The sequence below is a fragment of the Vulpes vulpes genome, chromosome 1, assembly GCF_048418805.1.
Source record: "Vulpes vulpes isolate BD-2025 chromosome 1, VulVul3, whole genome shotgun sequence".
Taxonomy (NCBI): domain Eukaryota; kingdom Metazoa; phylum Chordata; class Mammalia; order Carnivora; family Canidae; genus Vulpes; species Vulpes vulpes.
In genome coordinates this window covers 127,499,270-127,516,707 of record NC_132780.1, presented here as the reverse complement: position 1 = coordinate 127,516,707, position 17,438 = coordinate 127,499,270, and the positions used below count along the sequence as shown (strand labels likewise).

At 34.3% G+C, this 17,438-nt stretch overlaps 1 protein-coding gene across 31 annotated transcripts in view; it reads left to right on the top strand.

Annotated features, from left to right (window-relative positions):
• Window positions 1-17,438, top strand: part of DLG1 (discs large MAGUK scaffold protein 1) — a 228,720-nt gene that overhangs the window by 156,729 nt on the left and 54,553 nt on the right. For all 31 annotated transcript variants that reach the window (XM_072726180.1, XM_072726293.1, XM_072726258.1 and 28 more), the window contains 2 exons: window positions 1,121-1,277; window positions 14,759-14,861. In XM_072726180.1, the coding sequence (XP_072582281.1) occupies window positions 1,121-1,277; window positions 14,759-14,861 (260 nt within the window). The remainder of the gene's footprint in view (window positions 1-1,120; window positions 1,278-14,758; window positions 14,862-17,438) is intronic.

Here is a 17,438-nt window from a genome sequence, read left to right as displayed (position 1 = left end):
ATTTTATTTTTTTATTTTAAAGGTCTTGTTTGTTCATTCATGAGAGATACAGAGAGAGAGAGGGGCAGAGACACAGACAGAGGGAGAAGCAGGCTTGTTGCAGGGAACCCGATGCAAGACTCGATCCCCATACCCGGGATCTTGCCCCAAGTGGAAGGCAGAAGCTCAACCACTGAGCCACCCAGGAGTCCTGATTTCAGAAATTTTAAATGGAGGTTGTGGGGGAAGGTTCATCTTAAAATGGATGAACAGCAGAACAAGAGTGATCGAGATGTGACTTAAGAAGTAAAAATATTTAATTATTTTATATAAAAGGTTCAGAGATGGGCAGTTCCCACATTTGTATAGCAACCCTTAGGTCCATGGTGTCTCTGAGACTCTTCTGCTCTTACTTTCATGATTATAATATGTCTAAACCAGTAATGGGATTTTAGTGTTCATTTTTTGTGTGGGGGTTATTATGGGTGGGGAAGGGCACAAATGTGCTTTGGTATGGGGACAAAAATGTGCTTTGTTTTTCTTAGGATCTGTCTGTCTTTGGGAAATGACAGTAAAATTTACCTTTATTTCCCAAAAGACAGAATAGCGTCTTAGCCTCAACTTAGCAAAGAGGAATGAGATTGCAATGACTGACTTAGGTTAGTCATCATGACTCATCCTTTTGAGACTGGAAAAAGGACCTGGCCTACCTTTTCTAAGACAAAGGTTTTTCTGCCTTATACAGGTTCTAGGTAAGGGCAGGGACTGCTTTCTGGGTAATAAAATATGTACATCGACTTTTCTTAAGTGTATATATTTCTTGAATAGGTTCTTTATGTCATTTTTTTAAAATACCACATTGTTTTCTCCTTTTTTGTTTCATGTTTGTTTTTTAACAAAAATCATTGGTTTTTTAACATGAGCATTTAGTTTTATATAAAACTGGAATTTTTCCTTTTAATTTCTAAGCCTAATTTGTAGGCTTAGAATCTCTACTCATTGTTTTGAAAACCATTTTAACTTTGATCTAGCTTTCTTTATAGTTGGATAATATAAGAGTTATAAATAGGGAATTCTCACTGATAGTATGTCAAATTCTATATGGATTTTCTAAGGTGTTCAATATTTTTTATTTTTTTAGGGAACCTAGAAAAGTTGTTCTTCATCGTGGCTCAACAGGCCTTGGTTTCAACATTGTAGGAGGTGAAGATGGAGAAGGAATATTTATTTCCTTTATCTTGGCTGGAGGACCTGCTGATCTTAGTGGAGAGCTCAGAAAAGGAGATCGTATTATATCGGTAGGATATGTTAATCAAAATAATGTTTTTATTGTTATAGCTATGACCTATTATTAAAAGTTTTGTTTTTTTTATCCTAAAGTTATAAGAGATATTTTGGTTATTTTCTTACCATTTTACAACTTAATTGTAGCATTGCAGTGTTGTCAGAGAACATGTTTTGTAGGATACATTTTCTTTTGATATTTGGCTTATTTATAAGGGGGTCATTCTTTATAAATGTGCTTGAAATAAAGTACATAGTCTCTATTTCTTGACTGCAAGGTTATCTGTATGTTAACTACATACATAGTGTAAATCTTCCTTATACTCTAATCTGTTTTCTTCTTGATTTATGATTAAAAGAATTTCTTTAAGCTGTCTGAATGTAATGGTAGGTTTAGCAGTTTGTTCTTACAGCGATTTTTAATTTTTATATCTTGAAACTATGTTATTAGATGCATCTAAGTTTAGGATCTTTATTCCTTCCTGGTGAGTTGAATTTTTTACCATTATGTAATAATACTCTTTTTAATAATGGTCCCTAGAAGCTATATTGCCTGATATTAATGTGACTCTTTTTTGCTTGATACTTTGCCTTCTCTACTTTTTTCTTTCATTTTGTGTGCTTATGTGGTTATTGCCCATACATTTTTAGACTTAAAACTGATCAGTAGTTCTGCTGTCCTCCCTAATGACACATAGACTTTGGGAAACTTTTAATTCTAGTTGCACTGTTTCTAGTATTTTACTAAGGTTTTAATTTTATGTCCCCCAAACTTAGTCATTTTGATTTTTGTTTTTTAACAGTTAATCCATATGTTCTATTTTGTTGTTGTTATCATCTCTTCTTATATCTCACTTCTTTCTTCTTTGTTTCTCAGTAGGCCACTAAGAGCATTGGGATTGGATTTGTTGTGTAGGACTATTTTGTTAATTGTAGAAAATTTAGCTTTTCTAGCTTCCATCCTCTACATGCTAGTAGAATTCCCTGATCATTTTAAAAAGCAAAAATATTTCTCAAATATCTAAATGTACCTTAATGGGAGCCCTTGGATTGTTTTTTCAGCAATAATTTCTCAATGATAAATACTCATAGAGTTTGTCTAAAATTATGTTTATTTCACCTTCACTTGTAAATATAATTGTGTCTTAAGTACTAGGTTGACAGCTGTTGTCTCGCACTACTTTGAAGATACTGTTTTATGCTGTCTTTTGTTGCTAATTTAACAAAAAAAAAAATCTATGTCTTGTTTGCAAGTGATTTGGTTTTTCTTTTTTTTCACTGACTGTTTTTTAAGGTCTCTTAAGTTTTGACAAGAATTTAACTAACGTGTTTACGTCTAACATTTTATTTATTATTTTGGGGATTCATTGGATCAGAGGAGTCCTGTCTTTAATCAGTTCTGGAAACTTAGCCAATATTTTTTCAAATTTCGCCTTTCCCACATTGTGTAGATCTGTCCTTCCTCCTGTGAAAAGATATTATCCTTCTGTTCTGCATGTCTTTTAACCCCAATTTCTTATTTATCTACTCTCCTTTTACTTAATTTTCAGTCAGATCTGTTTTCTAGTTCATAAATTGTCTTCATCTGCTCTTTAAGCCAAAATGAATTTTTAAGTTGCAGAGTACTCTTGGCTCTCTAGAAATTCTTTCTACTTCTTTTTTTTTGTCTGCCTTGTAAGTTTTTGTGGAATCTTTGTTATTTGTTATTTATAGTTTCTAATATTCTTTTAGATTTTTTCTTTTAAACCTATTTATCTTAAGTACCATAAATAATCTATTTTTTGAAGTTTATAGGTAACTAATACACGTGACTTGTGATAAATTGTTTTCTTTTATTCTAAATTTGGCATTGTGAGTTTATTTTCAATAGTAATTGATAGAGTGATTGGGAGAAAGAGAATAGACGGGGATGAGAGAAACCAGCCAAAACTTTACCTAGCGTGTAACGGCATCATTGGACTAGAGAAACTAAAAAACTCTAGGAAGCCACAGACCAAGTCTTAAACCTATCTGTCCCTATCTGTGAACTCTTTCCCGTTGGTCTTCACTTAGTGCTCAGATGCAATAAACCAAAGGTTGGGAACCAACAGAAAAGAATTGAGAAAAAGTCATTCCTGAATCATACAAGGTACCTGCTCAACAAAAATAGGGGACCTTGGGCAGAAGATCTGTAAAAAACAGGCCTGGAACTCTGTACTTGAGCTGTTAAGAGATAAAGAGTAGGAGGCAAGAGAGTTGAGAAAAAGCTCTCTGAGACTGTGTGGATGGAATGATATCTCCAAGACACAGCAAGCCTGGGACAGATCTAGAAAACAAAGAGAAGTTACCAGCAGCTCAGAAAGCTGCAGCAGGTTTATAAAGCATTCAGTTTTAAAAGTCATTAGGTCAGCTGTAAAATACTAAGTGATCCTGGTAAGCTCCAGGATCTAGTGCTAGTATTCCTGTCTTATATCCCTGAGGGGAAAGAGTCTTAATCTTGCTCTCAAAAGATATGAAACTAAACTTAATTAAAACCACAGTAAAATGCAGTTTCAGCTCCCCCACTGTCATGGCCCAGACACAATGGTTTAAATATTATTTGTTTCAGCCTCTCTTGTTATTTTATCTGAAGTTGTCTACTTTACAATTAAAAATTACAAAAAAAAAAAAATTACAAGACATGTAGAAAGGAAAGAAAGACTAGTCAAGACAGAAAGCAGTCAATAGAATTAAATCAAGAGAAGGTTCAGACGTTGAATTTATCAAACAGGGACTTGAAAATAACTATGATAAGATCGTGATGACAATGATAAAAATACTAAAGAATATAGGAATAAAGGTAGAAAATATGTATGAAAAGATTAGAGAATTTAGACAAAGGCATTAGTACTACAAAAAAGAATCCCAGGGATCCATGGGTGGCTCAGCGGTTTAGCGCCACCCTTAGCCCAGGGCATGATCCTGGAGTCCTGGGATCGAGTCCGGCATCGGGCTCCCTGCATGGAGCCTGCTTCTCTCTCTGCCTGTGTCTCTGCCTCTCTTTCTCTCTCTCTCTCTCTCTGTCTCTCATGAATAAATAAAATCTTAAAAAAAAAAAAAAAAAGGATCCCATGGAATGTCTAGAAATTTTAAAAAACTACCACAAATGAAAAATTTTTTTAAAAGACTTACTAGCACACTGTCAACAAAAGAAAGAATCAGTGAACTTGAGCATAGGACAGATAACAGTTCCCAAGGTGAAACATAAGGGGTGTATAGAAATTTGGGAAGAGCAGGCAGACCAGAGTATCCAAGATCTATGGAACAGTATCAGTCTACTAAAGAGGAGACAGTCTTTGAAGACAATGACAATTTTCTGAAACTGATGAAAAATACCAACCCACAGGTCTATGAAGCTCAGCAAACTAGACCTAGATACATCATAATTAAAGTACTAGAAAGCTACACTAAAGATCACTTGTTAAAAGCAGTCTTAGAAACAGCCTATTACCTACATAGGAACAGTACAAATGACAAGTGACCTCTCGATAGAAATATTAGAAGACAAAAGCCAATTGAACAATATCTTTAGAGTGCTTAAGGAAAAAACTGTCAACCTAGAGTCCTATATCCAGTGAAATTATTTATGAGAAATGAAGTTAAAATAAAGACATTTTCAAACAGACAGTAGCTTAGAGAATTTGTCCCTGGCAAACCTACAAGAAATTCTGGAAGAAATTGTTCTGGGTAAGGAGAAACTATACAAGATGAAACCCTAGATCTGCAGAAAGAAATTAAGAGTAACAGAAAGGGTACGTGAATAAATACAAAAGATACATTTTTTAAATTTTTTAAAAAATAATTATACATATTTTATAAGACTTTAGCTATTTAAAACAAAAAATTGCATTATATACTACGGGGTTATGACATGTAGAAGTAAAATATAAGGGCACTAGAGCACAACTGACAGGGAAAATGGACTTATACTAGTGTTTCTTATACATTTGTGAAGTGATACAGAATTCTTTGAAAGTGGACTATCATATTTACATGTTATTTCTGGAGGAAGCTCTAAAAATACTCTTAAAGGCTATAGTTTTAAAAATTCAGTACAGGGAATAAAATAAAATATGAAAAAAAATACATGCTTCTGACAAACAAAGGCAGAAAAGGAGGAAAAATGGGGTAAATAAAAAGCAATATGACAATATGAAATTGAAATTCAACTCTGTTAATATCTACATTGCAGTTAATTAAGATGCAGAAATTGTCAACTTGGTTTAAAAAAAAACAACTAAGACCCAAATATATACTCTTTACCAGAAATTTACTTAAAATATAAAGACTCAGGATGCCTGGGTGGCTCAGTGGTTGGGCACATGCCTTCAGCTCAGGACATGATCCCAGGGTCCTGGGATCGCGTCCCACATCAGGCTCCCAATAGGGAGCCTGCTTCACCCTCTGCCTTTGTCTCTGCCTCTCTTTTTGTGTCTCTTATGAATACCTAAATGAAATCTTAAAAAAAAGAGAAGTAAAAATTTTTTAAATAAATATAAAGACTCCTGTTCTAGATGAGTAAAAGAAAATAAACTATATAAACAACATATGAAAGATGATGTGACATATTCCTGAGAGGCAAAGTAGAATTCAAGACAAATAGTGTTATTGGTAGATTTTTATAATGATTTAAAAAAAGACAACAGTGTTGAGTGTGCATGTGCCTAATAATCCTTTCAAAATATATGAAGCAAAAATTGCCAGAACTAAGGAAAGAAATCAAAAAGTCTACAGTCACAGTTGGGGATTTGAACACCTTCCATAATTGATAAAGTAGACAAAAGAAGAAGAAAAGATATTTGTGTCCTTACCACTTGTCATCTATAAAAATTAATTTGAAATGGATGGTAGAATTAAATTTCTAGGAAAACTACATGAAAACTTAGTAAACTTGGATTAGACTAGGAATTCTTAAATAGGACTAAGGGGCTAAATTCTGTGGTGAAAAGAGAGTCTTTTTAATTTTAGAGAGAGAGAAAGTGCAAATGGAGTAGGGGAGAGGGATAGGAGAGAATGTCAAGCTGACCCTGCTAAGCAGAGAGCCCAGTGCAAGGCTCTGCCTCACAACCCTAAGATCATGACCTGAACCGAAATCAAGTCAAATGCCTAACTGCCAGAGCCATCCAGACACTCAGAAAAGAAAGTCTTTTTAATAAATGCTGCTGGAACAACTGAATATCTATATGGAAAAACATGAACTTCAATCCCATCTTACTCCAGATGTAAAAATTAATTCTACAAGGATTATAAATCTAAATGTTAAGCCCAAACCATAATCCCAGAAGAAAACATAGAATATCTTTGCAACCCTGCAGTAGACAACAATCTCTTGGACAAGACACATACAATACTAACCATAAAAAAGATGCATTAAAAAAAACAAATTGGCAAGCAACAGAGTAGGAAAAAATATTCTTTAAAAAGATGCATTAAAAAACCAAATTGGCAAGCAACAGAGTAGGAAAAAATATTCTTAGTGTCTGTGTGTCTGACAAAAGTCTTGTATCCAGAATACATAAATATCTCCTACAAATAAACAATAAAAAGATATGAGTAACCCAGTTTTTAAAATGAGCAGAAGAATTAAACAGATATTTCACAAAACAATATATATGAATGACTTACAAGCACGTGAAAAGGTACTTAACGTGAGGCATCAGGGCAGTGTAAAAAAAAACAGTGAATAAAGGTGTTCATAAGAATTTGGATGGGTGTGATTTAACTTTTCTGTGTCTTGATTGTGACAGTGTCTGTGCAACATGCAGTTGTCAAAACTCTTAACTGTAAACCAAGATTAATTTACTGAACGTAAATTATGCCTAAATGAGATACAGGTGATTCTTGAACAACACGAAGTTGAACTACACGTGTCCACTTATATCCATATTTTTTTGATAAATACAATGTAGTATGGTAAATGTATTTTCCTTATGATTTTCTTTTAAGATTTGTTATTTTAGAAAACAAGCACATGCATGAGTGAGGGTGCAGCAGAGAGAGAGGGAGACAATCAGACTTCCCACTGAGCAGGGAGCCCAATGCAATGCAAGGCTTAACATGAGCTGAAATCAAGAGTCAGATGCTTAACCAACTAAGCCACCCAGACCCCCCACCACCACCAATTTTCTTAATGTTTTCTTTAGTTTATTGTAGGAATAAGGTATGTAATATAATACATATAACATACAAATTGGTAAGACTTCTCGTCAACATAGGCTATTATTATTTAAGATTTTGGAAAAGTCAAAAGGTATATGTGGACTTTTAACTGTGGGAGGTCAGCACATATCCCATATCCCACCCAGTTGAATGGCTAAAGAAAAAAATTGATGACAAACATTGGTGAGGATGTGGAGCTCTGGTAGCTTTCATTCATTACTGGTGGGCATATTGTACAATCACTGCAAGAATTTTGGAGGAAGTTTTTGAGAAATTAAACATAGAACTAACCATATCACCCAGATTTTACCCAAGAAATCATGTCTACAGAAACACTTAACAGAAATGTTCATAATAGCCTTAATAATAATTGAGATCTAGAAATGACTCAAGTGTCTATCAGTAGTTAAAATACCTAAGTAAATTGGAGTACATTTACACAGCACTACTCACCAACAAAAAGTAACAAACTACTAAAACACAACTACCTAGATAACCTTATAAAACATTACATTGAATAAAAATACCACAAAAATACATACAGTAAGATTCCAGTTACATGATAATCATGAGTAGACAATAATTTCTATTGGTAGAAGTCAGTTGCTGATGATTGTACTGATTATAAAGAGGTACGATGGACATTTCTGCATTGGATGATGGAAAAGGTATATATCTTGTTTGGAATCGTTTCATGGGTGTATACAGTTGTTGACACAACTGAACTGTTCACATTTTTACATCTTACTGCAATTTTTTAAGTAAGTTATAGTATGATAAGGACAAATTGTTGGAAAGGAATGAATTTGTTAAAAATAAATGTTAGACAAATTAGCTAGTTGTTTAGGGGAGTAAAATTAGCTTAGAGCCTCACTTCACACCTTGTGTTAAAATAAATTTTCAGTTGGCTTAGAGTTAGGTGCAAAAAATTCAAAGCAAAAATAGATGTTTTTTAAACTGTCCACGTGGGACAACTTTATATGGGTCACTGACATACTGCTAGACTGTTAGCCTGACCAACACAGACTCATTCACCCAGAACTTTCCCAGTTTTAGCACTGAAGGCACCATGTCTGGAATTGCCTTTAGTCTCAATTTTAAAACTGAAAATCCCAGACACTCCAGGCCACTTGCTCACCCTAATGTGAGTGTAAGTTACATACAGCTTTATGTTAGACTGTATGCATTAGTAGTCTTAAAATTTTAATGTTTACTAAGCTTCTTTAGAGAAATACCCTGAAAGCAATAGCCTTGTTAGGAACAAACTAATTTAATACCTCATTAGACAAAATTTAGCTGTTTTCAGTCTTCAACTTGAATCAGGTTCACCTCCAGGCCTTGTCCAGGCCTTGTTAAAAAACAGATTCTTAGACTCCATCCCTGAAGTTTTAAATTTACTATGACTTGGGTAGGATTTAAAATTCTGTATTTCAAAAAATATATATATATATATTTCTAACAAGTTTTCAGGAGATAACTGATGTTGCTATTCCCAGGACCAAACTTTGTGAACTACTGCTCTAAAGACCATCCCTCAAATTGATGTTCTTAATGATAACCCACATTACTGGGAAAATTATAAATAAGTTTTTTAGGAAAGCATGGAGGGACCCCTGGGTGGCTCAGTGGTTGAGCCTCTGCCTTTGACTTAGCGCATGATCCTGGTCCCGGGATTGAGTTCCACATCAGGCTACCTGCAAGGAGCCTGCTTCCCCCTCTGCCTGTGTCTCTGCCTCTCTCTGTATCTCTCATGAATAAATAAGATCTTTAAAAAAAATTTTGTTTTTAAAGGAAAGCATGAGGGGACCCCTGGGTGGCTCAGCGGTTTGGCGCCTGCCTTTGGCCCAGGGTGCGATCCTGGAGTCCCGGGATCAAGTCCCACATCAGGCTCCCGGCATGGAGCCTGCTTCTCCCTCCTCCTGTGTCTCTGCCTCACTCTCTCTCTGTGTCTATCATAAATAAATAAATCTTTAAAAAAATAAAAGGAAAGCATGAAAATAAATCATAGGTTTTATAAAATATTCTTTTTGATAAATTTAATGTTCTTGAAGAAAGAAGCTTTTGAAATCAAGATTCCTTACATATATAGAACACTATAGTTTTCAGTATGGTATAAATTAGGTATTACTGTTATTTCCAGTTATGACAAGTATGATATAGAATAATTTACATGTGCCAGAAATTTTGATCTAAGAATCTTAGATCACAAGTGACCCAAAAGACTTCAACAAAAATTCTCTTCTCTGAAAGTGAGAAAAGTAGCCCAAATTCAGAAGTTGTTCAGGACTTGAAATTAACCAAAGGCTTGCAGCAGTTTAGGAAGTTTATTTTAAAAAGAAAAAAAAGAAAAAAAAAAGAAAAAAGAAAGAAAAAAAAGACTGAATCTTCATAAGAGTGAGCTTTTGGAGTTTTAACTTGCTTAAGTCCCATCGTCTGCTCTCCAGCATCACATTAGCCTTGAGAAATAGTCCATATTTATAGTGAAAACCAATAATCTCACAGCTACTAGAGAGCAGGATGGGAATAGAATTTTCAGAGCCTCTTTCCCAGAGAATTGTCATAATTTGACCTGTCTGGTGGTTCTTTAAAATCCCACATGCAAGGCTCTCTGTATTGAACTGAATCAGTGCCCCAAAGCAAAAGCCGTGGTACTTGTCAAAATTATAGGCACATTATGGCTGCCTGAGACATTGGATGAGGCAAACAGTAGGTTAATCAAAAGCTCAAAAGGATAAATGGGAATGGGCTCTCCATTAGGGCCTTTGATAAACTCCAACATACTCTTTGGAATCTCCCAGACACATGTATGTCCTGGACTCTTTACATACTCAGGAAAGACCTAAAAAGGTCCTAAACTCACCTGTGACTGACCATGAGGCTCTCAGTAGACAGGAAGTGACAATTAAAGCAGAGTTAACAATTGCCTACCTGCGTTTTAAAGGCATTACCCAACATGCACACAGAGCCCTTTAGCAGAGAGATTTAACAAAATCTGTTTCTACTCGTTAACTGACCACCGAGCTACACTAGGCAGAGGTTTCATTGGCATACACATCAAAAAATACAAACTTCATAGAATTCAGAAAGATCACCAAAAACAACTATAATAAGCAACAATAACAAGCCCTGGCAGGAAGACAGATCTGATTTCCAGAGTTCCAACATTATATGATTTTTAAGTGTCTAGTTTTCCACACAAAAATCCTGAGACCTGCAGAAAAACAAGAGAATATGGCCTTGTACACAGGGGAAAAAAGCCATCAATAGAAAACTAAACATTGGGTTTACTAAACCAAGACATTAAATCAGACATTTTAAATATGTACGAAGAACTAAATAATGAGAGAGGAGGGAAAAAGGAACAATAGCTCAGCAAGTAGAGAATACCAATAAAGAGATTTCTATTATAAAAAAGAACGAAATAGAAATTCTGGAGCTGAAAAATATAATAACTGAAATGCAAAAATGCTGTAGACAAACTCAACAGTGGCTATGGCTAGCAGAAGAAAAAAATCAGCAAACATTTTTTTCTTCAATTTCAAGATACATCTCTTGAGATTATCAAGATGAAGAACAGGAAAAAAAAAAATTAAGAGCCTCAGAGACTTGTGGAATATCATCCAGTATACAACAAATACATAATGAAGTCACAAAATGACAGGAGAGATAGGAAATGGCAGAAAGATTATTTGAGTAAAGAATGACCAAAAACTTTCAAAATGTGATGAAAAGTATAGGATATATCTCTGAAGCATATTGAACTCCAAGTAGAATAAACTTGAAGAGATCCATATCATACACCTATTTTAATCAAACTGTCGAAAGACAAAGATTGAATCTTGATAGTTGAGAAAAATAATTCATTACATACAGGGGATCTTCAGTAAGATGAGCAGCTGATTTCTCATCAAAAAAAAAACACAGAAACCCGAAGACATACTCAAGGTTTTGAAAGAAAAAAAGTTATTAACCGAGGATTCTATATCAAGGAGCAAAACTACCCTTCACAAACAACAAATCGAGACATTCCCAAGTAAACAAAAGCTGAAGAAGTTCATCTCTGCTAGATCTGTCCTACAAGAAATACTAAAGAGAATCCTTTAGATTAAAATAAAGACAATAGACAGTAACTAAATCCAAATGAGGAAATAGACAGTGTTGTTAAAGGTAACTACATAGGTATATATGTAAAACAGTGTAAGTGTAGTTTTTGTTAGTAACTCCTTTTTTCTCCAGTCTGATTTAAAAGACCACTAAATAAAGCAATAATTTAAATCTGTGCTGATGGGCACACATTTTATAAAGCTGTAATTTATATGGTGATAGTATCTCAAGGCGAGTAGAGGGCACAGAGTTACATAGGAGCAGAGTTTATATACCAGTGAAATTAAGATGGTATTAATCCAGAGTAGATTATTATGTTGTTTATAATCCAGAGAAACCACTAAGATAACTGAAAATAAATATAATAAGGAAGTTAAAACGGTACACTAGTTACTACTTGTTTAACAAAAGAAGGTAGAAATGGAGGAATAAAGGAACAAAAAAGATCAGACGTGAAGAAAACAAATAGCAAAAATAGATGACATAATTCTTAACTTTTAATAACTACATTAAATGTAAATGAATTAAACATTTTTTTAAGATTTTATTTGTTCATGAGAGACAGAGAGAGAGAGGCAGAGAGAGAGCAGGCTCTTCGCAGGGAGCCTGATGTGGGACTCCATCCCAGATTCTGGGATCACGCCCTGAGCTGAAGGCAGATGCCCACCCAACCACTGAGCCATCCAGGTGTCCCTGAATTAAACATTCTAATTAAAAAATAGAGTAGATGTTAAAAAAAACATGATCCAGGGAGCATCTGGGTGGCTCAGTCAGTTGAGCTGACTCTTGATTTTAGCTCAGGTCACAATCTCAGGGTGGTGAGATTGAACCCTGTGTTGAGCTCCACACACCCTGGGCAGTCTGCTTGAGATTCTCTCCCTCTTCCTCCACCCCTCTCCTTCCTTGCACATGCACTTGAGTGCTCCCTCTCTCAAACCTTTAAAAAAAATCAACTATATACTATGATAGACACACTTTTGGTTCAACAGTAGTTTACTTTTCAACAAAGATTAAAACTAAAAGGTTGGAAAAAATATACTATGTAAGCAGTAATCAAGAAACCGAGTGACTGACTATACTAATATACAAAGAAAGCGAAGATAAAAATTGTTACTAAAAACAAGGTACAATTATAATGAATGTGTTCTATAGATTATATAATGTAGTATATATTATATATATATATACCATATATATATACCATTGTTGATTTATTTCTAAAAAGACAAACTATTAAAACTGACTCAAAAAGAAATAGAAAATCTGTATAGTTCTGTTACAATTAAGGAGACTGAATTGATAAAACAGTTTGCAAAGGTAAAAGCTCAGAACCAGATGGTTTCACTGGTATGGTCTACTAACCTTTAAAGAAGAATTAACACCAGTCGTTCACAAACCTCCCAAAAAAGGAATAGACATGAAGAGTCTTCCCAACTCATTTTATGAGCACAATATTATTGTTTTTTGAAGCCAAGGACCTAATGGGAAGAGAAAACAACAAACCAATATTCCTTATGTATGTAGATGTAAAAATACTCTTAAATATATTTTTATACAAACAGACACACACAATGGAATGTTACTCAGCCATAAAAAAGAACGAAATCCTGCCATTTGCAAGACATAGACGAAGCTAGGGCAGCCCAGGTGGCTCAGCGGTTTAGTGCTGCCTTTGGCCCAGGGCATGATCCTGGAGACCTGGGATCGAGTCCCACATCAGGATCCCCATGGGGAGCCTGCTTCTCCCTTTGCCTGTGTCTCTGCCTCTCTCTCTCTCTCTCTCTCTCTCTCTCTCTCTCTCTCTCTCATAAAATCTTAAAAACAAAAAAAAAGACATAGACGAAGCTAGAATATTATGCAAAGTTAAGTAAGTCAGTCAGAGAAAGACAAATACCTATGATTTCACTTAAACGTGGAATTTAAGAAACAAAACATGAGCAGAGGGAAAAAGAGAAGCAAGCCATAAAACACTCTCAACTACCGAAAACAAACCGACGATGGTTACTAGAGGGGAGATAGGCAGGGGGATGGGGTAAATAGGTAATGAGGATTAGGAAGTGCACTTGTGATGAGCAATGGGTGTTCTATAGAAGTGTGAATCACTAAATTGTACCCCTGAAACTAACATTATGCTGTATGTTAACTAACTGGAATTTAAATGAAAACTTTTTTTATGTGTGTTTATTTTAATTTACCTGCATAATGACATCCTTTGTAGATAATATCAAATATCAGGTCTTTACATGGTTAAAGTGTTCTTTTATATAAATTTTATAATCCCAAGAATTTTTGGACTCCTAGTCATTTTTTCCAAAATTGGTATGTGGTCTTTAACAGGTTTGAGACTTGATGTTGACAAAACATGCTTTCATATAAGAATTGCATGACAGTTCTTCCTTTCCAAAAATATTTGATCAAGGTTTCAAGCATTATTGTAATCCATTCACTGCTGGTTTTTAGAGGGAAAAACAACTTGATTTTAAAGTTACTACCATTTGAATATAATGCTACCATGAATTTCCATTTAAGTTTTGCTAATAGTGGGAAAGGTACAATGTCTTAAGGTAGTGTGCTTGCAGTATATACTAGGTATCAGCAGCATTTCAGAAATAAGAATGAAGTTGTTTATTCTTGAGTTGAATTGATCACTAATTATTTCACTCAAGGAAGTGCTCTGTCTTCAAAACATGTCTCCTTGTTCATTTAATAATATTTACTCTATTTAAATATCAGTCCCTGAAATCTGAGCTGTATTAATACTTTTAAATACTTGCCTTCCTGTTACTCCAAAAGAATGGGACCTTAGTTTGGGGAAAAGAATTGGAACTGAAATGAGTAGTAGGAGTGAAAGTAAGGCAGAAGTCAAAAGGATGCTGCATACAAAATGAAAAACTCTCCATTGCTTGAGTTTCTAGTGAAATGAACTAGAAATGAGTTTCTAGTGAATGAGTTATGTATGAAATAATGACATTTATTGAGATTTCGTGTTATCAAATTAAGGTATATTTCCCAAGAGATTGGTAGACGACTTCCCAGAAAACCTAGAAGAAAATGTTTCGGCATTGCTGACTTGATTATAAGCAAAGTACTCTTAGTGAATAAAATTGCTTTCATTGATAGTAATTTTATCTGTGCTACTCAAAATGTAGGCTATTGTGGTTTCTAATCAGTGTGAATAATTTCTTTGAAATTTAAGATTTGATTTGATTTACAGGTAAACAGTGTTGACCTCAGAACTGCCAGCCATGAGCAAGCAGCAGCTGCTTTAAAAAATGCTGGCCAAGCTGTCACGATTGTTGCACAGTATCGGCCTGAAGGTAGTAAAATTCTTGTTTATTGTTTATTTCAGTTTTTAGAATTCTTCCTTTTAATAATGTTTAACTTTCCAAGCTTAACTTTTTTATATTTTGATCTCTTATTAATGTAGTATTTGTTTAGTCTGAACCTATAGTTCACTACCCATGTCAAAGTGTGGTCAGTAGGCTATAGGAATTTGAGTATTTCACTGTTACTGGATTAATTTTCAAGTGATTATTTTTTAAAATCTGTCCTCTAATCAAACACATATCCGTGTTATTAACTCATTGATCCCAAAGGATCATAAAAACCATATGCAATGATAGGTAGCATTGCCAAAGAAAATTAGGTCATCCCCTTTTCTGACTTTTGAATTAGATTATATTGTTTATATCAAGATTTAAGATATGTTTTTAATAGCCCTTATTGCTGTTTAAAATAAAGAGAGAAAAATACAAGTTTGGAATGTAGTATGTTTCTAGATAATTAAGTATCATGGACGTGACCTAAGTTCCTTGGGAAAGAAAGTGGTAATGGAAAATTTTAGGTCATGCCATGTTTAAATGTATGTAAAACTCTAGTGTACATCAACATAACCACTTCTCCAGTAAAACCTCAGTGGAATTTTAAAAGCTTAAACACCCAGAAGAATACATAGCACAGCAGGTAATGTTCACAAACAACAAGGTGAAGAAGGAAGGGATGATGTGACTAAAGGAGTCAGTGAAATAATTTCTGATTTAGCAACTGTTAATATTTATTTTTTTTCTTAGGTCAGGATTTATTTTTGTAACAAAACCAAATACATTTTTTTGGCTAATCAAAGTAGCATGTATGGCTTTCCTTGCTATTTCATAATATGTATTGTTGTTAACCTCAGCATTTTAGGTCCATTAACTGAACAAAGAGAAATCCATTTACATAATAGATAAGTTCCAAGTAAATTCACACTAACCAAACAGAGACTAATATATGAAATCAGAATGTCAAGTTTTTAATTCAGTGAAAAACAAAACCTCCATTGGGACCACACATGCTTTTAATCTTCTGGCCAGCACATTCTTGCCCTATAGGTATACTGTATGGAAGCCAAGTTATCAATATGTACTAAGATACTGGCTTCCCAGTGTAATAGAAGGCCTCTCATTTATATATGTGCATAAGGAATCTAGACTATTTAGGTATGTTCAAAGGCAAGTCAATATCTGGCCTCAGAAAACATATAAAAGCAACAAGGAAAATAAAACATACATGCACTTCTGATACAACTCCACCTCACATTAAGCCCTGGACAACAAAATATAGGCAAAAGCTTGCTTATGCAACTTGAGATCCAGCAGAAGCTACATAGAAAGAGAGAAGAGTAAAAACATGGAATGCTGAGAATTCTCAGTGGTGGCAGAACTTAGAAAACGACAGAAAATTACTCACTCTAAAGGTGAGGAACTTCTTTGAGGTATAAAAACCTCATCCTTCGGTTTTGGCAAGCTTCATGGGAATTGGAGTGAACATGCTAAAACAGAAGCCATCCTTGATGTGGTTTGGTTTAGAGAAGAGTAGTTTTGGAGTAAAGGAATATGTCTTAATACAAGTATCAGATAATGTGACAGTCCTTTGGTTTCAAAGGCCATGAAGATACTGTGCTTCCATCCCTCCTGCACCCCTTAACTTTCTGGTTCAGCTAAAATCCACTTATTCAGTACTAAGTAGTTAAAAAGCAATTGTCCCTGCATTCATACAAAGATATTAATAAGAACTGGTGAAAACAAACAGCAAAACTTAGCAACACATAAAAGTTAGTTACATACACACACAAAAAGCATTGGCATAGATGAGATAAAAATTTGATCTTAATGTTTTCAACAATTAATGCATTCATTTCTTTGAGAGAAGACCACTAAATAGAAGTGTAAGAACTGTATGGAAAAATGGCTTCACAACCCAAGAGATTGATTTTGAGATAGCAAAACCCAAGAAAGAAGAAAGCAATTTCTTAAATTGAGCTCAAAGACAAAGAGACACTGCAGAAAAATCAATAGAGGATACAAGAGGAAAAATAAAATGAAACAAATAAGGAGATTTTTAAAAGATTAGAAAATATTAGGCAATGGAAGACAGGCAAGGATATATATGAAATATATACATAATTAGACTTTCTAAACAAAATTTTGTAAAGAGAATAAATGCTTGAAATTATATGTTCAAGAAAACTTTACTGAATTAAAAGGAAGTAAATCAACATGATAGAAAATTGATTCAATATCATCCAAATTCAAACATTCTATTTAATGTTTATCAAGAAAGAATCTTCTGAGTCGCAGTTGTATTTAATAAGGAGTTAAAAATTGATAGAAAGAAGAGCTGTGCTCTAATGTTTGGTAAGCATAGACCAGAACCAGGATAGTTAACTTTACCATTTTTTTTATATTTAGCACCTTTTAACTAAGCCTAACTTCTATCTGTCTGCACTAGATAAACTTGGCCATTGATGGTTGGGAAGGGTGGGCTACTGTTTTCCTTGAATAGTTATTGATTGGGCCCGAGAATCTTCCTTTTAGATTATCTTTTTCTGTGCTTGTACTCTAGTCTTCTCTTTT